The sequence below is a fragment of the Oncorhynchus mykiss genome, chromosome 19 (genome assembly GCF_013265735.2).
Source record: "Oncorhynchus mykiss isolate Arlee chromosome 19, USDA_OmykA_1.1, whole genome shotgun sequence".
NCBI classification, from domain to species: domain Eukaryota; kingdom Metazoa; phylum Chordata; class Actinopteri; order Salmoniformes; family Salmonidae; genus Oncorhynchus; species Oncorhynchus mykiss.
Window position 1 is genome coordinate 6186025 of NC_048583.1, and position 20173 is coordinate 6206197.

The 20173-nt window shown below is 43.3% G+C and overlaps 1 protein-coding gene across 3 annotated transcripts; it reads right to left on the reverse strand.

Moving 5' to 3' along the window:
* Positions 1–253: 253 nt before the first annotated feature.
* On the reverse strand, positions 254–20001 carry LOC110497330 (tetratricopeptide repeat protein 39B). Of its 3 annotated transcripts, XM_036954085.1 has the most exons (19): positions 19646–20001; positions 19364–19381; positions 12776–12816; positions 12071–12175; positions 11664–11795; positions 11140–11216; positions 8846–8975; positions 8149–8254; positions 7838–7903; positions 7438–7546; positions 6822–6889; positions 6682–6741; positions 6261–6422; positions 2164–2255; positions 1827–1947; positions 1619–1730; positions 1318–1435; positions 1043–1159; positions 254–947 (listed from the first exon to the last, which is right to left on the reverse strand). In XM_036954085.1, exons 3-19 carry the CDS (start codon positions 12814–12816, stop codon positions 833–835), a joined length of 1731 nt encoding a protein of 576 aa, XP_036809980.1. In that variant the 5' UTR covers positions 19364–19381; positions 19646–20001; the 3' UTR covers positions 254–832. The 3 variants fall into 3 exon arrangements, with proteins under 3 accessions (XP_036809980.1, XP_021429060.2, XP_036809982.1); XM_021573385.2 differs by lacking the exon at positions 19646–20001 and having other exon boundaries at positions 19364–19610; XM_036954087.1 differs by lacking the exons at positions 11664–11795; positions 19646–20001 and having other exon boundaries at positions 19364–19611.
* Between the last annotated feature and the right edge of the window lie 172 nt (positions 20002–20173).

Here is a 20173-nt window from a genome sequence, read left to right on the forward strand (position 1 = left end):
CTGAAACATATCGGTTGGAGTTTGATTGTACAGTAAACGCACTATAACAACCTCTGATTTGGATACAGTACTGAATAGTAACAAAAAGCATCCTCTGAAAACTGACTGAACAGTTATAGTTTGCTGCGCAGACAGCAGTAATGTGCAGTTTTGTAGGTGTGATGCGTTGTTATTGAGATCTGATAGTGACAAGTGGGCTCATTTGTCGGATCTAATTGTCAGTGAATGAATGGCAGACAATTCATGCAAAAAATTAAAATCTCATTCATCCATTCCAACAGTTTTATTTTTCAAAATCTTTTGAGTAAATACTTCGTACAATGACAGGTAAAACGTGGCATTTCCAGTGCACCTTCATACGTGGATAATAAAGAGCCATGTGTTCAAATGTAAATTGGTTAAATGAGCAGAAAATTAAACAGAGCAGAATGTATAACATAATGTGTATAGAACAGAAGTATAAGAGAACAGAAACCGTACAGGTACATGTCTTTACAGACTCAAATCCAAAGGCTAAACCCAAAACATTTAGGCCATATCCTAACTTAAGATCCAAGTGTGCAGCTCACACGTTTCTTGTAAATCATGCATCGATTACAATGGAAGATTTGTGCTTAAAATGAGTTATGCGCTCAAATCTCTAGTCATGAGTCGGCCCTACAGAAAAGACTCAAATTGTCATATTGCAACGTTTACATTTTAAGTGCAGGCTTTTTCTAAGTGTACTATAATCAAGACTCTTTCAAGTCTGTACACCTCCATATCAAGGTAGAATGGAACCAAGATATTCAGCAATTCCTCGTTGGCAGTGGTGCCTTTAACCTTCACGTCCTCAAGCTGACGTGCGGTGGGGTGGAAGTTTGGCCACCGATGTCCCCATTGTGTTAAGGGCAGCATGGATACGGAAGTGTAGCCTCGACTCCATGCTATAACCCTTGTAGTTCAGCCTGTAAACATCCAGATACGTCTTAATAACATTCACTCTTCATCCTAGGCAGTAAACAATGCATCTAAAGTAGTGCTGGTTTCAATTGACACTTACTTGGCATTTTCTATGGTGGTGGTAGCCTTCCCCAAGTCTCCTTGCTGCTTGTAGAGAAGACCCAGTTCATACATGCTGTATGGCACCAGGTAGCAGTCATGCTTGATCCGGTTTTCACTGTCAAAACAAATCACCACAACAATCAGATTGTAAGAAAGCCAACAGATCTATTACATTTGGGTGCATCAATAGTCTTAGTAGATGGTGGGCTGCCCCCTGAGGAGCCACACAAACCACATTCCTCAATGATCAGTGAATGGCGATAATAGCCTTACCTGGAGATGACGTGTGTGAAGCAGAGTTGGGCCTGGTCCAGGAGGCCCAGGTGTCGCAGACACAGCCCCTTCAGCATCTGGACCATGCACTGGTTATCCACGTGGTACTCTGATGGATCTGGGAGAGGAAAGAAAGAAAAACAACTTGATTATTCTGTATTAGACAGGGGCTGACGGACCAGAAATCAGCCCTGGCATTTCTACCACTCCTGACCATTTCCCCCCCCCCCCCCCCCCCCCCCCTTGAGACCCCCACACCGTCCCATAAATTAGACCTAGAGCATTGTGAAGGTAAACTCACTTGGGTCATTCTTCAGTTGCTCCTCTGCTTTCTCGATAGTGACCAGAATGCTCTCTGTCAGTTCAGGCCTTTTGCCAATGATGGTGAAGCCATTCCAAACGTATATCATTTCCTGTCATGAGGAAAATGCATTTTAGACCTAAATACCACATTTTAAAAGTTCACATATATTGCTTTGACTAAATAAATAAAAAAGAAGAGTTCTCACCACGGCAGGAATCACCAGCGTCACTGGGGTTGCGGCGCTGTATCGCTGAGCCTTCTTTGCGGCAAACTTCTCTGTTGGGATAGACTTCCCTGCAATCCGCAGCCGCAGGCTCTCCACTTGCCTATAAGACACACGAAAGTAGCCATAGCTATAAACCTTAACAACCCACCTTCCCTTTGTAATAGTGCCTTCTGTTCAGTTTATGATTCATGGAAATATTACATTTATGCCATCCTGAAAATAGTCATCTTTTTTTTGGTGTGGTCCTACTTTCTTTCAAGTTGTATAGTATCTTTGGGTGCCATACAAATAAAATGTCTTTATTGACAACACATACCTGAACAACTGTTCCACATTCTCCCCAGTTTTCTTCACCTCCTCCTCTGGCATCATGCTGAGGATGGAAGCTTTCTGGAACACGTATACAGCCTGCCAGGAGAGAACAAAAGTCAATGAATATGAGCCATCTGAGCCACCCAGACCTCCAGGGACTATGCCAGTTTTAGAACATGGGGGAGCTGTAAAGAGCAAGGAGGAAAGACCGTAAGGATAAAAACATTTTTGAAAGTGTAGAAGGAGAGTTACTGGAAAAGGACCTTAATCTGTTGACCGGGAAGTAAAATGGTTTTAGTTAGGCTGCTAGGGCAGCAGGTAGCCTAGCGGTTAGTGTTGGGCCAGTAACCAAAATGTCACTGGTTCATGTACACAAGGTGAAAAATCTATCGATGTCCACTTGATCCTAATCTGCACCAGAGGGCATCGTACCACTATGGCAGACCCTGTAAAATAACACATTTTACTGCACCTTTCCAGTGTATGCAACAACAAAAAGTGTGTGTACTATACCTGGGAACTCCATCCTAAATGTTTTAGTCAGGCTGCTACAGGGGTACTATACCTGGGAACTCCATCCTAAATGTTTTAGTCAGGCTGCTACAGGTGTACTATACCTGGGAACTTCATCCTAAATGTTTTAGTCAGGCTGCTACAGGGGTACTATACCTGGGAACTCCATCCTAAATGTTTTAGTCAGGCTGCTACAGGTGTACTATACCTGGGAACTCCATCCTAAATGTTTTAGTCAGGCTGCTACAGGTGTACTATACCTGGGAACTCCATCCTAAATGTTTTAGTCAGGCTGCTACAGGGGTACTATACCTGGGAACTCCATCCTAAATGTTTTAGTCAGGCTGCTACAGGTGTACTATACCTGGGAACTCCATCCTAAATGTTTTAGTCAGGCTGCTACAGGGGTACTATACCTGGGAACTCCATCCTAAATGTTTTAGTCAGGCTGCTACAGGGGTACTATACCTGGGAACTCCATCCTAAATGTTTTAGTCAGGCTGCTACAGGGGTACTATACCTGGGAACTCCATCCTAAATGTTTTAGTCAGGCTGCTACAGGTGTACTATACCTGGGAACTCCATCCTAAATGTTTTAGTCAGGCTGCTACAGGGGTACTATACCTGGGAACTCCATCCTAAATGTTTTAGTCAGGCTGCTACAGGGGTACTATACCTGGGAACTCCATCCTAAATGTTTTAGTCAGGCTGCTACAGGGGTACTATACCTGGGAACTCCATCCTAAATGTTTTAGTCAGGCTGCTACAGGTGTACTATACCTGGGAACTCCATCCTAAATGTTTTAGTCAGGCTGCTACAGGGGTACTATACCTGGGAACTCCATCCTAAATGTTTTAGTCAGGCTGCTACAGGTGTACTATACCTGGGAACTCCATCCTCAATGTTTTAGTCAGGCTGCTACAGGGGTACTATACCTGGGAACTCCATCCTAAATGTTTTAGTCAGGCTGCTACAGGTGTACTATACCTGGGAACTCCATCCTAAATGTTTTAGTCAGGCTGCTACAGGTGTACTATACCTGGGAACTTCATCCTAAATGTTTTAGTCAGGCTGCTACAGGGGTACTATACCTGGGAACTCCATCCTAAATGTTTTAGTCAGGCTGCTACAGGTGTACTATACCTGGGAACTCCATCCTAAATGTTTTAGTCAGGCTGCTACAGGTGTACTATACCTGGGAACTTCATCCTAAATGTTTTAGTCAGGCTGCTACAGGGGTACTATACCTGGGAACTCCATCCTAAATGTTTTAGTCAGGCTGCTACAGGTGTACTATACCTGGGAACTCCATCCTAAATGTTTTAGTCAGGCTGCTACAGGTGTACTATACCTGGGAACTCCATCCTAAATGTTTTAGTCAGGCTGCTACAGGTGTACTATACCTGGGAACTCCATCCTAAATGTTTTAGTCAGGCTGCTACAGGGGTACTATACCTGGGAACTCCATCCTAAATGTTTTAGTCAGGCTGCTACAGGGGTACTATACCTGGGAACTCCATCCTAAATGTTTTAGTCAGGCTGCTACAGGGGTACTATACCTGGGAACTCCATCCTAAATGTTTTAGTCAGGCTGCTACAGGTGTACTATACCTGGGAACTCCATCCTAAATGTTTTAGTCAGGCTGCTACAGGGGTACTATACCTGGGAACTCCATCCTAAATGTTTTAGTCAGGCTGCTACAGGTGTACTATACCTGGGAACTCCATCCTAAATGTTTTAGTCAGGCTGCTACAGGGGTACTATACCTGGGAACTCCATCCTAAATGTTTTAGTCAGGCTGCTACAGGGGTACTATACCTGGGAACTCCATCCTAAATGTTTTAGTCAGGCTGCTACAGGGGTACTATACCTGGGAACTCCATCCTAAATGTTTTAGTCAGGCTGCTACAGGTGTACTATACCTGGGAACTCCATCCTAAATGTTTTAGTCAGGCTGCTACAGGGGTACTATACCTGGGAACTCCATCCTAAATGTTTTAGTCAGGCTGCTACAGGTGTACTATACCTGGGAACTCCATCCTAAATGTTTTAGTCAGGCTGCTACAGGGGTACTATACCTGGGAACTCCATCCTAAATGTTTTAGTCAGGCTGCTACAGGTGTACTATACCTGGGAACTCCATCCTAAATGTTTTAGTCAGGCTGCTACAGGGGTACTATACCTGGGAACTCCATCCTAAATGTTTTAGTCAGGCTGCTACAGGTGTACTATACCTGGGAACTCCATCCTAAATGTTTTAGTCAGGCTGCTACAGGGGTACTATACCTGGGAACTCCATCCTAAATGTTTTAGTCAGGCTGCTACAGGTGTACTATACCTGGGAACTCCATCCTAAATGTTTTAGTCAGGCTGCTACAGGGGTACTATACCTGGGAACTCCATCCTAAATGTTTTAGTCAGGCTGCTACAGGTGTACTATACCTGGGAACTCCATCCTAAATGTTTTAGTCAGGCTGCTACAGGGGTACTATACCTGGGAACTCCATCCTAAATGTTTTAGTCAGGCTGCTACAGGGGTACTATACCTGGGAACTCCATCCTCAATGTTTTAGTCAGGCTGCTACAGGTGTACTATACCTGGGAACTCCATCCTAAATGTTTTAGTCAGGCTGCTACAGGGGTACTATACCTGGGAACTCCATCCTAAATGTTTTAGTCAGGCTGCTACAGGTGTACTATACCTGGGAACTTCATCCTAAATGTTTTAGTCAGGCTGCTACAGGGGTACTATACCTGGGAACTCCATCCTAAATGTTTTAGTCAGGCTGCTACAGGTGTACTATACCTGGGAACTCCATCCTAAATGTTTTAGTCAGGCTGCTACAGGGGTACTATACCTGGGAACTCCATCCTAAATGTTTTAGTCAGGCTGCTACAGGTGTACTATACCTGGGAACTCCATCCTAAATGTTTTAGTCAGGCTGCTACAGGTGTACTATACCTGGGAACTCCATCCTAAATGTTTTAGTCAGGCTGCTACAGGTGTACTATACCTGGGAACTCCATCCTAAATGTTTTAGTCAGGCTGCTACAGGTGTACTATACCTGGGAACTCCATCCTAAATGTTTTAGTCAGGCTGCTACAGGTGTACTATACCTGGGAACTCCATCCTAAATGTTTTAGTCAGGCTGCTACAGGTGTACTATACCTGGGAACTCCATCCTAAATGTTTTAGTCAGGCTGCTACAGGGGTACTATACCTGGGAACTCCATCCTAAATGTTTTAGTCAGGCTGCTACAGGGGTACTATACCTGGGAACTCCATCCTAAATGTTTTAGTCAGGCTGCTACAGGTGTACTATACCTGGGAACTCCATCCTAAATGTTTTAGTCAGGCTGCTACAGGGGTACTATACCTGGGAACTCCATCCTAAATGTTTTAGTCAGGCTGCTACAGGTGTACTATACCTGGGAACTCCATCCTAAATGTTTTAGTCAGGCTGCTACAGGTGTACTATACCTGGGACCTCCATCCTCAATGTTTTAGTCAGGCTGCTACAGGTGTACTATACCTGGGAACTCCATCCTAAATGTTTTAGTCAGGCTGCTACAGGTGTACTATACCTGGGACCACTTGCTCTCTTTGCAGAGAAGGTCTGCATACTGGTATGCCTCCAGCCAGTCCTGCTGGAAGGAGTAGGACCACATAAGCTCCCAGTAACACAGATGGTGGATCTGACGCCACTCCTGCTGCGCCGCTATGCACTCCAGGAACTTCTTCTGGGCCTGGCGGACAGATACACAAAACAAGGAGATATGGTTCTTGTTAGACAGAGGGGTCAATTTTATAACTTGTAACATAGCAGACAGGGTCATATTCATTAGGGCACAGCATAGCAAAATGCTTTGTAACAGAACACAAGCGTTTCTCATTGGACAAGTTTAGGAAGTTGCTCCCAATGATGTTTTCTTCCATTTGGTACCTAATGAATACTACCCAGGAAAATGTATGAAGATGCCATTCTTAAAAAGGGAGATTACTCACAAATTCAAAGTTACCCTTGAGCACAGCAATCCTGGCCTGGTAGAAGAGAATGAGGGCCCCCTAGAGAACAACCACAGTCAATGTTAACGGAGGAGATGGGCAAGTGGGAAGACCTTGCAGGAGGGGGACTGTTCACTTACATTGGGGAACTTTTCAATGTAGGGGTCCAGAAGAACATCAGACTCTTCCAGGTTTGCCTCACCAGTACCTATAGAGAAGGAAAGACAAGGCATCAATCAACCCTAATGGCTGTTGTAAATTAAAACCCATTATCTAAGGATACATTTAAACAGGCAGTCCAATTCTGCCTGTCTTTTTCAATAATTCGTCTTTTGTCCAATCAGATCAGTTCTGAAAAAGATTTGATGTGAAAAGACCTGATTGGTCAAAAGATAAATGAGTGGAAAAGAGATCACAAATGGGCTGCCTGTGTAAACACAGCCTAATAGGCCATACAAATGGATTAAATGCTATTCACATAAGAAACCAACTGAAGACAAAGTGACTTTGTAAAGCGTGACAGCGACAGTTGATGATCACAGTACTGTAGTAACAATGGAACAGTTTAGCATCACCACCACCAGAGGGCATCCTTTATCCTCAAAACTCCAGTGGCCTGTGTGGCATTTAAGGAGTAGGTCAAATGTTGCCCTTAGACACAGGTCTTGGGTCCTTTTTGGGTTTTCCCCAATTTAGGGTTCCGAGGTTATGGTAAGGTTTCGGGGAAGGAAAGCTGATCCTAGATCTGTACCTTACCCAGTATGACGCTGATGTAGAGGTGGTACATCAGGAGGCACAAAGTGCTGAGGATGGAGCGCAGGCTGTTGCTGGCTGCCCCCTCCCTCAGCTGGGACAGACCCACTTCCTGCACAACAAGCCTCTATCAACAACATCCACTTCATTGCATCGTAATTGGCTTAATTATGAGACATAATGGGAAGTAAACTTAAGAAATGTATCATTTCAAACATTTACAAACATTATTTTTTTACTTATGCAAGCACTCAGTTTTTGGGGGACAATAATTACTTTGAAGAAAAATAGACTCCCCACTCGGACTATCCAAGAGAAAATGAGTATTTTGCAAGGCGACTGGTGTGTGATGCTGAATAGTCTGTCAGAGAGAGAAGTGGTGAGACTGCTCCTCGTCACCTACCCGATCTCCAGAGAAACCCATCCACTCCAGTAGTCTGAGGACCTTGCTCGGCAAGAGAGACAAATACTGAAAGAGGAAAACCAAATGGTGAAGATAGTGACCTCAGCATCTGAGGACCACAAAACAAAAATCCCCCTTTCATGTCAAAGAAAAAACAGCCAATAGAAAATAAAAACATTCATCATTTTTGAGTTGAGAAAAAACATTTGTAATCTTACATTTGACCGCTTTAGCAACTCTTATTAATCTGCCTGTCCTACCATCTTCTACCTCACCCATAACGCTGAAGCACTAAACACCAACGCTCTTACCAAGTTAAATGAACCAATGCCCATGTTCACACCGCTCCTGAAGTGAGTTTGTGTGCTCATCTGGTCAGACTGGTTCTTTGCCATGGTTGACATAACATCACATTCCCTTGTAGAGAGGAGCCAAACAGGCATTTGGTTATTTTATAAGGATCCACATTAGACATTGCTAATGAAGCAGCTACTCTTCCTGGGGTCCACACAAAACATGACATAATACAGAACATTCATAGACAACAGCAGCTCATGGACAGAATTACATATTGAACTATGAACTTGAGTACACTAGCAACCATGCAAGATTTCCCAAAATACTTGACTCTCAAATGTGACCCTGCTAAAAACAATCACTGCTTGATAACATCTGATTCATTTATTTCTAGTGCATCAATTCTGAGAACAGTCATTCATATACTGAAAGCACAGGAGGCTGGTGAGAGGATGGTAGAGGCGGCTAATAATAAACTGGAATGGAGTGAATGGCATCAAACATATGGAACCACGTTTGATGTGCTTGATACCATTCCAGCCATTACTTTGAGCCTGTCCTCCCCAATTAAGGTGTCACCAGCCACCTGTGGCTGGACTACCCAAACACGAAACATAATATCCTTTTCACATTATATCATCAACCAGTTCATGTGAAACCAGGGTAAGTCGTGTGAAGAAAAAAATATATATATATTTTTAAACTGCCCACTTGTAGATCAGAAAGCTGTTGCGGATCTTCATGCCTCCTTTGATGAAGCTGATCATGCTCTCGTCCAGAAAAGTGAGTGCAGCCTTCTGCAATAGCGCCTCAGCATAGCACAACTCCGCATGCATCTCCTCTGTAGCGGGAAAGGGGAGAAAAAAGAGAGATGCCTGTCAGTCAAAAGTCCAGAACAGACCCACACATTTAAACCAATGTGGATGTAGTACATGGAAACAGTGCATTCAGAAAGTATTCAGGACCTCTTCCCTTTTTCCACATTGTTACGTTACAGCCTTATTCTGAAATTGATTAAATACATTTGTCAATCTACACACAATAACAGGTTTAGACATTTTTGCAGAACATAGAAATGTATCTACAGAAGTATTCAGAGCCTTTGCTATTGACCCTTTGAAATTGAGCTCAGGTTCATCCTGTTTCCATTGATCATCCTTGAGCTGTTTCTACAACTTGATTGGGGTCCACCTGTGGTAAATTCAATAGATTGGACATGATTTGGAAAGGCACACACCTGTCTATATAAGGTCCCACAGTTGACAGTGCACGTCAGAGCAAAAACCAAGCCATGAGGTCAAACGAATTGTCCGTAGAGCACCAAAACAGGATTGTGTGGAGGCACATACCCAAGAAGAATCAAGGCTGTAATCGCTGCCAAAGGTGCTTCAACAAAGTCCTGAGTAAAGGGTCTGAACATGTACGTAAACATGATCAGTTTTTCTTTTAAATTAGCTAACATTTCTAAAAACCTATTTTTGCTTTGTCATTATGGGGTATTGTGTGTGTAGATTGAAAAACAATTTAATACATTTTAGAATAACTTAACAAAATGGAAAAAGTAATAGGGTCTGAACTTTCCAAATAAACTATACTGTGCAGACAGTGGGGCAAGAAAGTATTTAGTCAGCCACCAATTGTGCAAGTTCTCCCACTTAAAGATGAGGCCTATAATTTTCATCCTAAGGTACACTTCAACTATGACAGACAAAATTAGAATTTATTTCCAGAAAATCACATTGTAGGATTTTTAATGAATTTATTTGCAAATTATGGTGGAAAATAAGTTTTTGGTCAATAACAAAAGTGTATCTCAATACTTTGTTATATACCTTTGTTGGCAATGACAGAGGTCAAACATTTTCTGTAAGTCTTCACACACTGTTGCTGGTATTTTGGCCCATTCCTCCATGCAGATCTCCTCTAGAGCAGTGATGTTTTGGGGCTGTTGCTGGGCAACATGGACTTTCAACTCCCTCCAAAGATTTTCTATGGGGTTGAGATCTGGAGACTGGCTAGGCCACTCCAGAACCTTGAAATGCTTCTTACGAAGCCACTCCTCCATTGCCCGGGCGGTGTGTTTGGGATCATTGTCATGCTGAAAGACCCAGCCACGTTTCATCATCAATGCCCTTGCTGATGGTAGGCTTTGTTACTTTGGTCCCAGCTCTCTGCAGGTCATTCACTAGGTCCCCCCGTGTGGTTCTGGGATTTTTGCTCACCGTTCTTGTGACCATTTTGACCCCACGGGGTGAGATTTGTCTTGTATGTCTTCCATTTCCTAATAATTGCTCCCACAGTTGATTTCTTCAAACCAAGCTGCTTACCTATTGCAGATTCAGTCTTCCCAGCCTGGTGCAGGTCTACAATTTTGTTTCTGGTGTCCTTTGACAGCTCCTTGGTCTTGGCCATAGTGGAGTTTGGAGTGTGACTGTTTGAGGTTGTGGACAGGTGTCTTTTATACTGATAACAAGTTCAAACAGGTGCCATTAATACGGGTAACGAGTGGAGGACAGAGGAGCCTCTTAAAGAAGAAGTTACAGGTCTGTGAGAGACAGAAATCTTGCTTGTTTGTAGGTGAACAAATACTTATTTTCCACCATAATTTGCAAATAAATTCATTAAAAATCCTACAATGTGATTTTCTGGATTTTTTTTCTCATTTTGTCTGTCATAGTTGAAGTGTACCTTATGATGAAAATTACAGGCCTCATCTTTTTAAGTGGGAGAACTTGCACAATTGGTGGCTGACTAAATACTTTTTTTGCCCCACTGTATGTTATAATTTTGCTACAGAAAATAGTATTTTAACCCCATGTGTGCTGGGCATCCTGAAGTATGACAACCCAAACAATAAACACATGAAATCAATCAAAAGGCCAGTCATGAAACATGCATATTTCAGTATGGATGACTCATACTACATGTATGGATGTATAGATGTCGACATATTGAGATCATCCTTTATAACCTACAACCATCACGGAGATGGTAGCCAATCACACCTTCAGTTAAGTCGTCAGCTGGCTGCTTGTAAAACATCTCAGTGATGGCCTCCACCATGGTAGTCTTCTTCCGGAACCTGTGATGAGATAACGTACTGTGTTAAAGTTAGAATCCTTAGTTGCAACATCCACCTAAGGACAAAAATGTATAATATGTATACTACGATTGATTCTTGAAGAATATAACACAGATAAATGCCTCAAGAGCTTAGTTCAACTGTCATAACCAAATGTACATTTTGGGTTCTGATGGGGTAACTCCAATGTTTGCAAACTAACAGTCCTTGCATCATCCATTGTTAGATTACTCCAGGTCCATCCTTCAGCTTTTTACCAAAACAGAGGCGGGGTGTCCGCTTAGCTATTGTTTCGATTCAATCCTCTAGCTCTAAGTCCTGCCACTGCCCAACAATGTCTGAATCTGACGTGTGAGATAAAGCTTCTTCAATGCATTGGCAATTGAAACTCTATAGAACGAGATGCCCTACATTCATGTCATTTCTATGAGAGAAGCAAAACCATACATCTGGCACGTCTGCAGAGACTCCTTCAGAGCAGTCATGGCCTTTTCAACATCCTTGGGTTCAAAGGTCATGCCCGCCTGCATGGCCAGCATGCTGCTGTAGCCCACAGCGTGGTACATACTCTGGCTCCTCCTGAGAGAACATGACAAAGCCCTTCAGAAAACATAAGAAACTCGAGAAGCACTTTTATTGAGAAATGGATCCAATGTGACCAACCAATGAATATACACAGAAAAAGTGGACAGTTTCTGGTAGCCAATTAGGACAATTTGTGTTGGCAATATTGCAGTAGAATACACTTTACCGAACAGGTCACCACCAATCACTATTAGAGACAGACATGAGCAGTTCATCTTAAAGCATGTAAAGCCTCAAGGCAAGCTATGATGAAGTTGACTGGGACATACCAGGGTCTGAGGAGATCCAAGGCGTCTGAGAACCGGTTGTTGAGGAAGAGGTCAAGGGCTTTGGCACTATCCTGCAACGCAGTCTCTAAATCCATCTGGGATTTCCTGGGAAGGGAAACAGAAGTGCAGATCAGGTGTAGTATTTCTCCAGTAATGTTCCACACATGGATGTCATTTCTAGAGTCCTGTCAAAATCAGCCAAAGGGTTACTCAAGTACTATTTGAGAAGGTTGGGTAACAAAATGTCCTAGGCGGCAAAGGTCATTTATTGGCGTAATAAAATAAAACTCACAACCCATGCCATTCCAAACGGTTCAAACCCCTCTTGCTGGCGTTGAGAATTTAGAAACTTTAAAGCTACTTTCCTGTAATTCGACACTCTTCCATGTCTTGTGTGTTTATATGATACCAGGGGTCGAATCCCAACAGAGTTCCTAAAAAAAACTTGAGTCCATATTGACCCTGTTCTGGGTCCGGATTGCAGTCCACCAGTTGAGTATGGGGGCTATAGTAATCACAGCATGTGGCAGACCGTATTAAATGTCTGTTTAGACACAGAACACAACATTGAATGTGTCTGCATCGGCTGAGATTTGTGCTGTAGGCATTAATACTGTAACTATGGTTACATAGCTCTTTTCACATAAGAGGGAAGATCTAAATCAGTGTGTATCTTAGCATAGACTTGTGAAGTAGGAGACTTACATCTTATCAGGTACCAGGAGAAAGGGATCCTCTGGGTCCATCTGAAAGTCAAGGAAATCAAGTTGATCAACTGCACAATGAGCCATCATCAGTGCCTAGCCAAACTGCAAGCCCTTTGGCTGTGTTCATACAGGCAGACCAATTTTCATATTTCTCTCCACTAACTGGTCTTTTGGCCAATCCCATTGGAGCTTTTCACATCAGTTCTTTCTCAGAGCTCTTTTTCAGAGCTGATCTGATTGGTCAATAGGCCAATTAGTGGCTAAATATGAGACATGGGATAAGTGTAAACGTAACCTCCTGAGAATCAATCGAAATACCAAAGAAGAAAAATAAATTCACTGCGATGGTATAGCAGTGCATTTGTCACAGGATTCCCATTGGATAATTGACAATGTTGGGGTCGTTCAAGTTCCTTAAGTGTATCCTTCCTTACCCTCTTCCCTGAGGTGTTTCTAATCAGTTATTACTTCAAAGGGAAGGCAATAACAAAGAAGTCCCTTACAGTGAGGGGTTTATTAATCCTTGTTCACACTGCAGGCCTTTACGCTCAAATCAGTTTTGCTTTTCAAATCCGCTTTGGAATACTGACTGTCCAAACCGCAAGTTACAAGTGACCAAATCGGATGGGTGTGTGTTCAGACTGCAGTCATTTGCTGACATGGCTATGCTAGTTGTCATAGTAATGACGGGTGTGTGCGCAGTGGTGTAGGCTGATTGGTGGTGGTGCTCGTGGTTCCTATCACTCAGAAGTTTTATAACAAGCTAAGGTGACAACAATGCCAGGTGCTTGGAATACTCAGTGTCAAGAAATGTTTAGAGCTTCAAAGAATAAGACAGCCCAACTTTTCAAAACCACTTCAGGACAAATAAATCAGATTTGACCGTTAAGACAAGTCACAGCACCAGGAATCAGATTTGTACCGGACTTCAAACGACCTACAAAGGGGGTTTGAAGCGGGTCTTGAAATAACCGATTCCATGTGCTTTTTGGCTGTTCAGAATGCAGGAAAAAGAAAAGACTCGTATCAGAAATGCAAAAAAAAAAAAAATGGATTTGAGTCATTTCAAACTGCCAATGTGAACAAGGCTTTAATACCCCAGGCATGCCCCAGGTGAACCAGGTTACTGTTGATTGCATTCGTTTTGGAACCGTGCTGCTTCCTAGGCGTGAGCCAGGTGCCCCGTTTTGGCCGATGACGAAGTTTTAAAACAAGTGACGTAGGTTAGCTCTTTACACTCATACCCATATACTGGTTCCGAAAAGCCAATTTTGATAAGTGTCGCTGATAACTGAACTAAATGACTACCACCCCATAGCACTCACTTCTGTCATCATGAAGTGCACTGAGAGACTACTCAAGGATCATATCACCGCCACCTTACCAGCCACCCTAGACCCACTTCAGTTTGCATACCGCCCCAACAGGGCCACAGACGCAATCGCCATCCCACTGCCCTATCTCATCGGGACAAAAATAATACCTATGTAAGAATGCTGTTCATTGACTACAGCTCAGCATTCAACACCATAGTACCCTCCAAACTCGAGCTAGAGGCCCTGGGTCTCAACCCCACCCTGTGCAATTGGGTCCTGGACTTTGACGGGCCGCCCCCAGGTGATGACGATAGGAAACATCGCCACTTGGCTGACCCTCAACACTGGGGTCACACAAGGGTGCATGCTCAGCCCCCTCCTGTACTCCCTTGTTCACCCACGACTGCGTGGCCATGCACGCCTCCAACTCAATCATCAAGTTTGCGGACGACACAACAGTGGTAGGCTTGATTACCAACAACGACGAGACGGCCTACAGGGAGGAGGTTAGGGCCCTCGGAGTGTGGTGTCAGGAAAACAACCTCTCACTCAACGTCAACAAAACAAAAGGAGATGATCGTGGACTTCAGGAAACAGCAGAGGGAGCACCCCCCTATCCACATCGAAGGGACAGCAGGGGAGAAGGTGGAAACTTAAGTTCCTGGGCATACACATCACAGACACTGAAAAGGTCCACACACACAGAATTTGGTGAAGGATCAACAGCGCCTCTTCAACCTCAGGAGGCTGAAGAAATGTGGCTTGTCACCCAAACCCTGACAAACTTTTACAGAAGCACAATTGAGAGCATCCTGTTGGGCTGCATAACAGCCTGGTACGTCAACTGCACCACCCTCAACTGCAAGGCTCTCCAGAGGGTGGTGCGGTCTGCACAATGCATCACCAGGGGGCAAACTACCTGACCTCCATGACACCTACAGCACCCGGTGTCACAGGAAGGCCAAAAAGATCATCAAGGACAACAACCATCGAGCCACTGCCTGTTAATACCGCTATCATCCAGAAGGCGAGATTAGTCCAGGTGCATCAAAGCAGGGACCGAGAGACTGAAAAACAGCTTCTAAAACAGCCATCACTAACTCAGAGGCTGCTGCCTACATTGAGACCCAATCACTGGCCACTTTAATAGATGGATCACTAGTCACTTTAAATAATGTATACATATCTTACATTACTCATATCATACACTGCTCAAAAAAATAAAGGGAACACTAAAATAACACATCCTAGATCTGAATGAATGAAATATTCTTAAATACTTTTTTCTTTACATAGTTGAATGTGCTGACAACAAAATCACACAAATTATCAATGGAAATCAAATTTATCAACACATGGAGGTCTGGATTTGGAGTCACACTCAAAATTAAAGTGGAAAACCACACTACAGGCTGATCCAACTTTGATGTAATGTCCTTAAAACAAGTCAAAATGAGGCTCAGTAGTGTGTGTGGCCTCCACGTGCGCCTGTATGACCTCCCTACAACGCCTGGGCATGCTCCTGATGAGGTGGCGGATGGTCTCCTGAGGGATCTCCTCCCAGACCTGGACTAAAGCATCTGCCAACTCCTGGACAGTCTGTGGTGCAACGTGGCGTTGGTGGATGGAGCGAGACATGATGTCCCAGATGTGCTCAATTGGATTCAGGTCTGGGGAACGGGCGGGCCAGTCCATAGCATCAATGCCTTCCTCTTGCAGGAACTGCTGACACACTCCAGCCACATGAGGTCTAGCATTGTCTTGCATTAGGAGGAACCCAGGGCCAACCGCACCAGCATATGGTCTCACAAGGGGTCTGAGGATCTCATCTCGGTACCTAATGGCAGTCAGACTACCTCTGGCGAGCACATCGAGGGCTGTGCAGCCCGCCAAAGAAATGCCACCCCACGACTGACCCACCGCCAAACCGGTCATTCTGGAGGATGTTGCAGGCAGCAGAACGTTCTCCACGGCGTCTCCAGACTGTCACGTCTGTCACATGTGCTCAGTGTGAACCTGCTTTCATCTGTGAAGAGCACAGGGCGCCAGTGGCGAATTTGCCAATCTTGGTGTTCTCTGGCAAATGCCAAACGTCCTGCATGGTGTTGGGCTGTTAGCACAACCCCCACCTGTGGACGTCGGGCCCTCATACCACCCTCATGGAGTCTGTTCCTGACCGTTTGAGCAGACACATGCACATTTGTGGCCTGCTGGAGGTCATTTTGCAGGGCTCTGGCAGTGCTCCTCCTGCTCCTCCTTGCACAAAGGCGGAGGTAGCGGTCCTGCTGCTGGGTTGTTGCCCTCCTACGGCCTCCTCCACGTCTCCTGATGTACTGGCCTGTCTCCTGGTAGCACCTCCATGCTCTGGACACTACGCTGACAGACACAGCAAACCTTCTTGCCACAGCTCGCATTGATGTGCCATCCTGGATGAGCTGCACTACCTGAGCCACTTGTGTGGGTTGTAGACTCCGTCTCATGCTACCACTAGAGTGAAAGCACCGCCAGCATTCAAAAGTGACCAAAACATCAGCCAGGAAGCATAGGAACGGAGAAGTGGTCTGTGGTCACCACCTGCAGAACCATTCCTTTATTGTGGGTGTCTTGCTAATTGCCTATAATTTCCACCTGTTGTCTATTCCATTTGCTAAACAGCATGTGAAATTTATTGTCAATCAGTGTTGCTTCCTAAGTGTACAGTTTGATTTCACAGAAGTGTGATTGACTTGGAGTTATATTGTGTTGTTTAAGTGTCCCCTTTATTTTTTTGAGCAGTGTATGTATATACTGTACTTTATACCATCTACTGCACCTTGCCTATGCCGATCGGACATCGCTCATCGATATACTTACATGTACATACTGTATTCTCACTCACCCCTTTAGATGTGTGTATTAGGTAGTTGTTGGGGAATTGTTAGATTACTTAGATATTACTGCACTGTCGGAACTAGAAGAACAAGCATTTCGCTACACTCGCATTAACATCTGCCAACCATGTGTATGTGACCAATAAGATGTAATTTGACATTGGGACACAGGGGCTGTACAGTAACATGCTCATATAATTAGAATATCAGAATGGCCATCAATCTTCTTATGATGGGATAAATGTCAGTAATTTTGGTCAGGGAGTTGGTCAACCATCTTTGCCAGCGCTGTGATAATATACTGATTAAAAATATAAACTCAACATGTAAAGTGTTGGTCCCATGTTTCATGAGCTGAAATAAAAGATACCATCAATGTTCCATATACACAAAAACCTTCTCAAATTTTGAGCACAAATGTGTTTACATCCCAGTTAGTGAGCATTTCTCCCATTTGCCCAGATAAATCGATCCATCTGACAGGTGTGGCATTTCAAGAAGCTGATTAAAGAGCTTGATCATTACACAGGTGCACCTTGTGCTGGGGACACCAAAAGGCCACTAACATGTGCATTTTTGTCACACAACTCAATGCCACAGATGTCTCAAGACTCGAGGGAGTGTGCAATCGGCATTCTAAGTGCAGGAGTGTCCACCAGAGCCTTTGCCAGAGAATTTAATGTTAATTTCTCTACCATAAGCCACCGCCAATGTCAAAACTCATTCTGATTGGATGGGCATGGCTCCCAAGTGGGTGGCCCCTGCCCAGTCATGTGAAATCCATAGATTATGGCCTAATGCATTTACTGATGTCCTTATATGAACTGTAACTCAGTAAAATCATTAATTGTTGCATGTTGCCTTTATATTTTTGTTCAGTATATATGCACACCAAAATTACAATCTGCTTCTCTGAATTGCCTTGCAAAAGTCTAACACTAAGACTGTATTTTGTAACTTATGTTGGCAATAGAACACACTTTCAAATGCCCACCTGACCAGTTTGCAATTTAGTATGGACCTTTTTAGAATGCGTAAACAGTAATTGTGTGATGGTGGGGATGCAGGGTTGTGTTCCATAGAAAACAACTCAGCTTGCTCTAGTAGTTCCTCAACAGCACAGCTAGGAGAGCCCTATTGGTATGAAAATAACTGAACAACTTGCTATTTAGAGCATTTACCCAAAATGCATGTCTTGTTTTTGGCTTCAAAGACAATAACAATTACACAAAATGCATGTCTTGTTTTGGCTTCAAAGACAATAACAATTGTAGGCTATAACAAATGTGCATTGTCACGCAGTGAGAACGATAATTGAGATAATCCAAATAATGAATGATTACCTAGTTGGGCTAACTTTTTTACTTCTTGCTGTAGGCCCACATCATCCTCTTCCTGTATCCCTACTTGTAGCCTACCTGACTCTGGTATAATGCACTTTCACCTCTCACTATCAGTCTTGCATGTGCATCTTCCTGAATTAATATTAGATATTTTAACAGATCAATCTCGCTGGTTTAACGCAAAATCATTTGGCTATAGTGTGGATGTAGGGCTGTTATTGTAATAATGAGTTTATGAATGCATTTAATCTGTAGCCTATAAACTGCATGGTTTCCCGACTTTTAGTGGGAGGACAACACACCATATCTAGAAAATATTAACTTATTTTAGAAATTGACTCCAATTTTACGTGGATATGGTGTTTATTATATCAATAGATGCGCTTACAACCCTTTCCAATGCCATCTCTCGCATAACGAATTTTACGACACAAAAATATCCTACCATGTCCAACGAACAAATTAGGCCTGTCTGCATGCATAAAATTGTACCGAAACCTATTTCCATCACAGCTGTCTTTGTTGATTTGTTTAGAAAGTAGCATATGACTTTAATAGCATAACAACTGGGTATGGAAACGTGGTTAGTAAAGCAGCCCACTTAATTGTTACCCAGAAATGATTTGATATTGAGATAAAAAAAAAGACAACATTGGACCTTTAAACAACAAAACAATGACGCTATTAGGCAGCTTCGACCAAGTGACACTTTCCAACTCTAAAGTCATGTGTATGATGCTATACAACAATTATATTGAACGCTTCTATAGAAAGTAGGATTAGGCCAACAAAATAAATGTTGGTCAGTCCCATGATAGCAGATTATTTTAGTGGACATACAAAATACCCCCCAAAAATTATATCACAATTTTATCCATAGAAGGGTCCTTTGGAATATAACATTGTTATTGAAATGTAACCACTTTCAAATTCATGAACAGATCGACAAGGACTGATCAATGATATCAACATTACAGATTTAACCTTTAAATAAAATGTAGGCCTATTGAACATTGAAATAAAAACAAGTAAAAAAAAAAGGCTAAAAACGTCTTACCTTTTGGATGTTCCCATTCTTCACGTGAGCCATGTTCGATACGTCAGGAATGATTATCAAATAAAGAAACGTATTAATAAATACATAGGGGGGGAAATAGGTCTAAAAGATACCAGCTGTTGAAAGAAAGAATAGTTCTCTCTGAATTTAGACGAAAAAATAGCTATTGGGCTTTGGAGTTAATCTTTCACCAGAAGGAAGAGAACTTGCCCATTTGACACCTTTATAAAATAGCCTACTAAATTATGCATGGTGGGGTTACATAATTAAGGACACACCCACCTAAATTGCAGGGCTCCGGAGTGGCGCAGCGGTCTAAGGCACTGCATTTCATTGCAAGAGGCGTCACTGTAGTACCTGAGTCGAAACCAGGCTGTATCAAATCCGGCCGTGAATGGTAGTCCGATAGGACGGCGCACAATTGGCCCAGAATTAGTTCTTAACTGACTTGCCTGGTTAAATAAAGGTTAAATACAAATAAAAAATGCATAACGCAGCCCCACAATTAGCCTGTATTAGAGAAGGGGTTTGATTAATCTCGCCCGGGCACCCGTTTAGGCGTGTTTTTGCCCGGCTGAAAGTTGATTGCATTCGATTTGGAACCTGGCTGCCCCACTCTGTTTTATGGCGAAGTCGGCGCAATGCAAAAGTGACGTAATTAAGCACGTGTATAAATGTATTAGGATTCTGTGATTGCTTTGGATAAAAACGCTTAATCTGCCCTCCCAATGAAAACTAGTCATGGAAAGAGATGTATGTTTCTGGACGGTGCACTATGTTGACAAAATTACCGAGCAGCGCAGATTACTC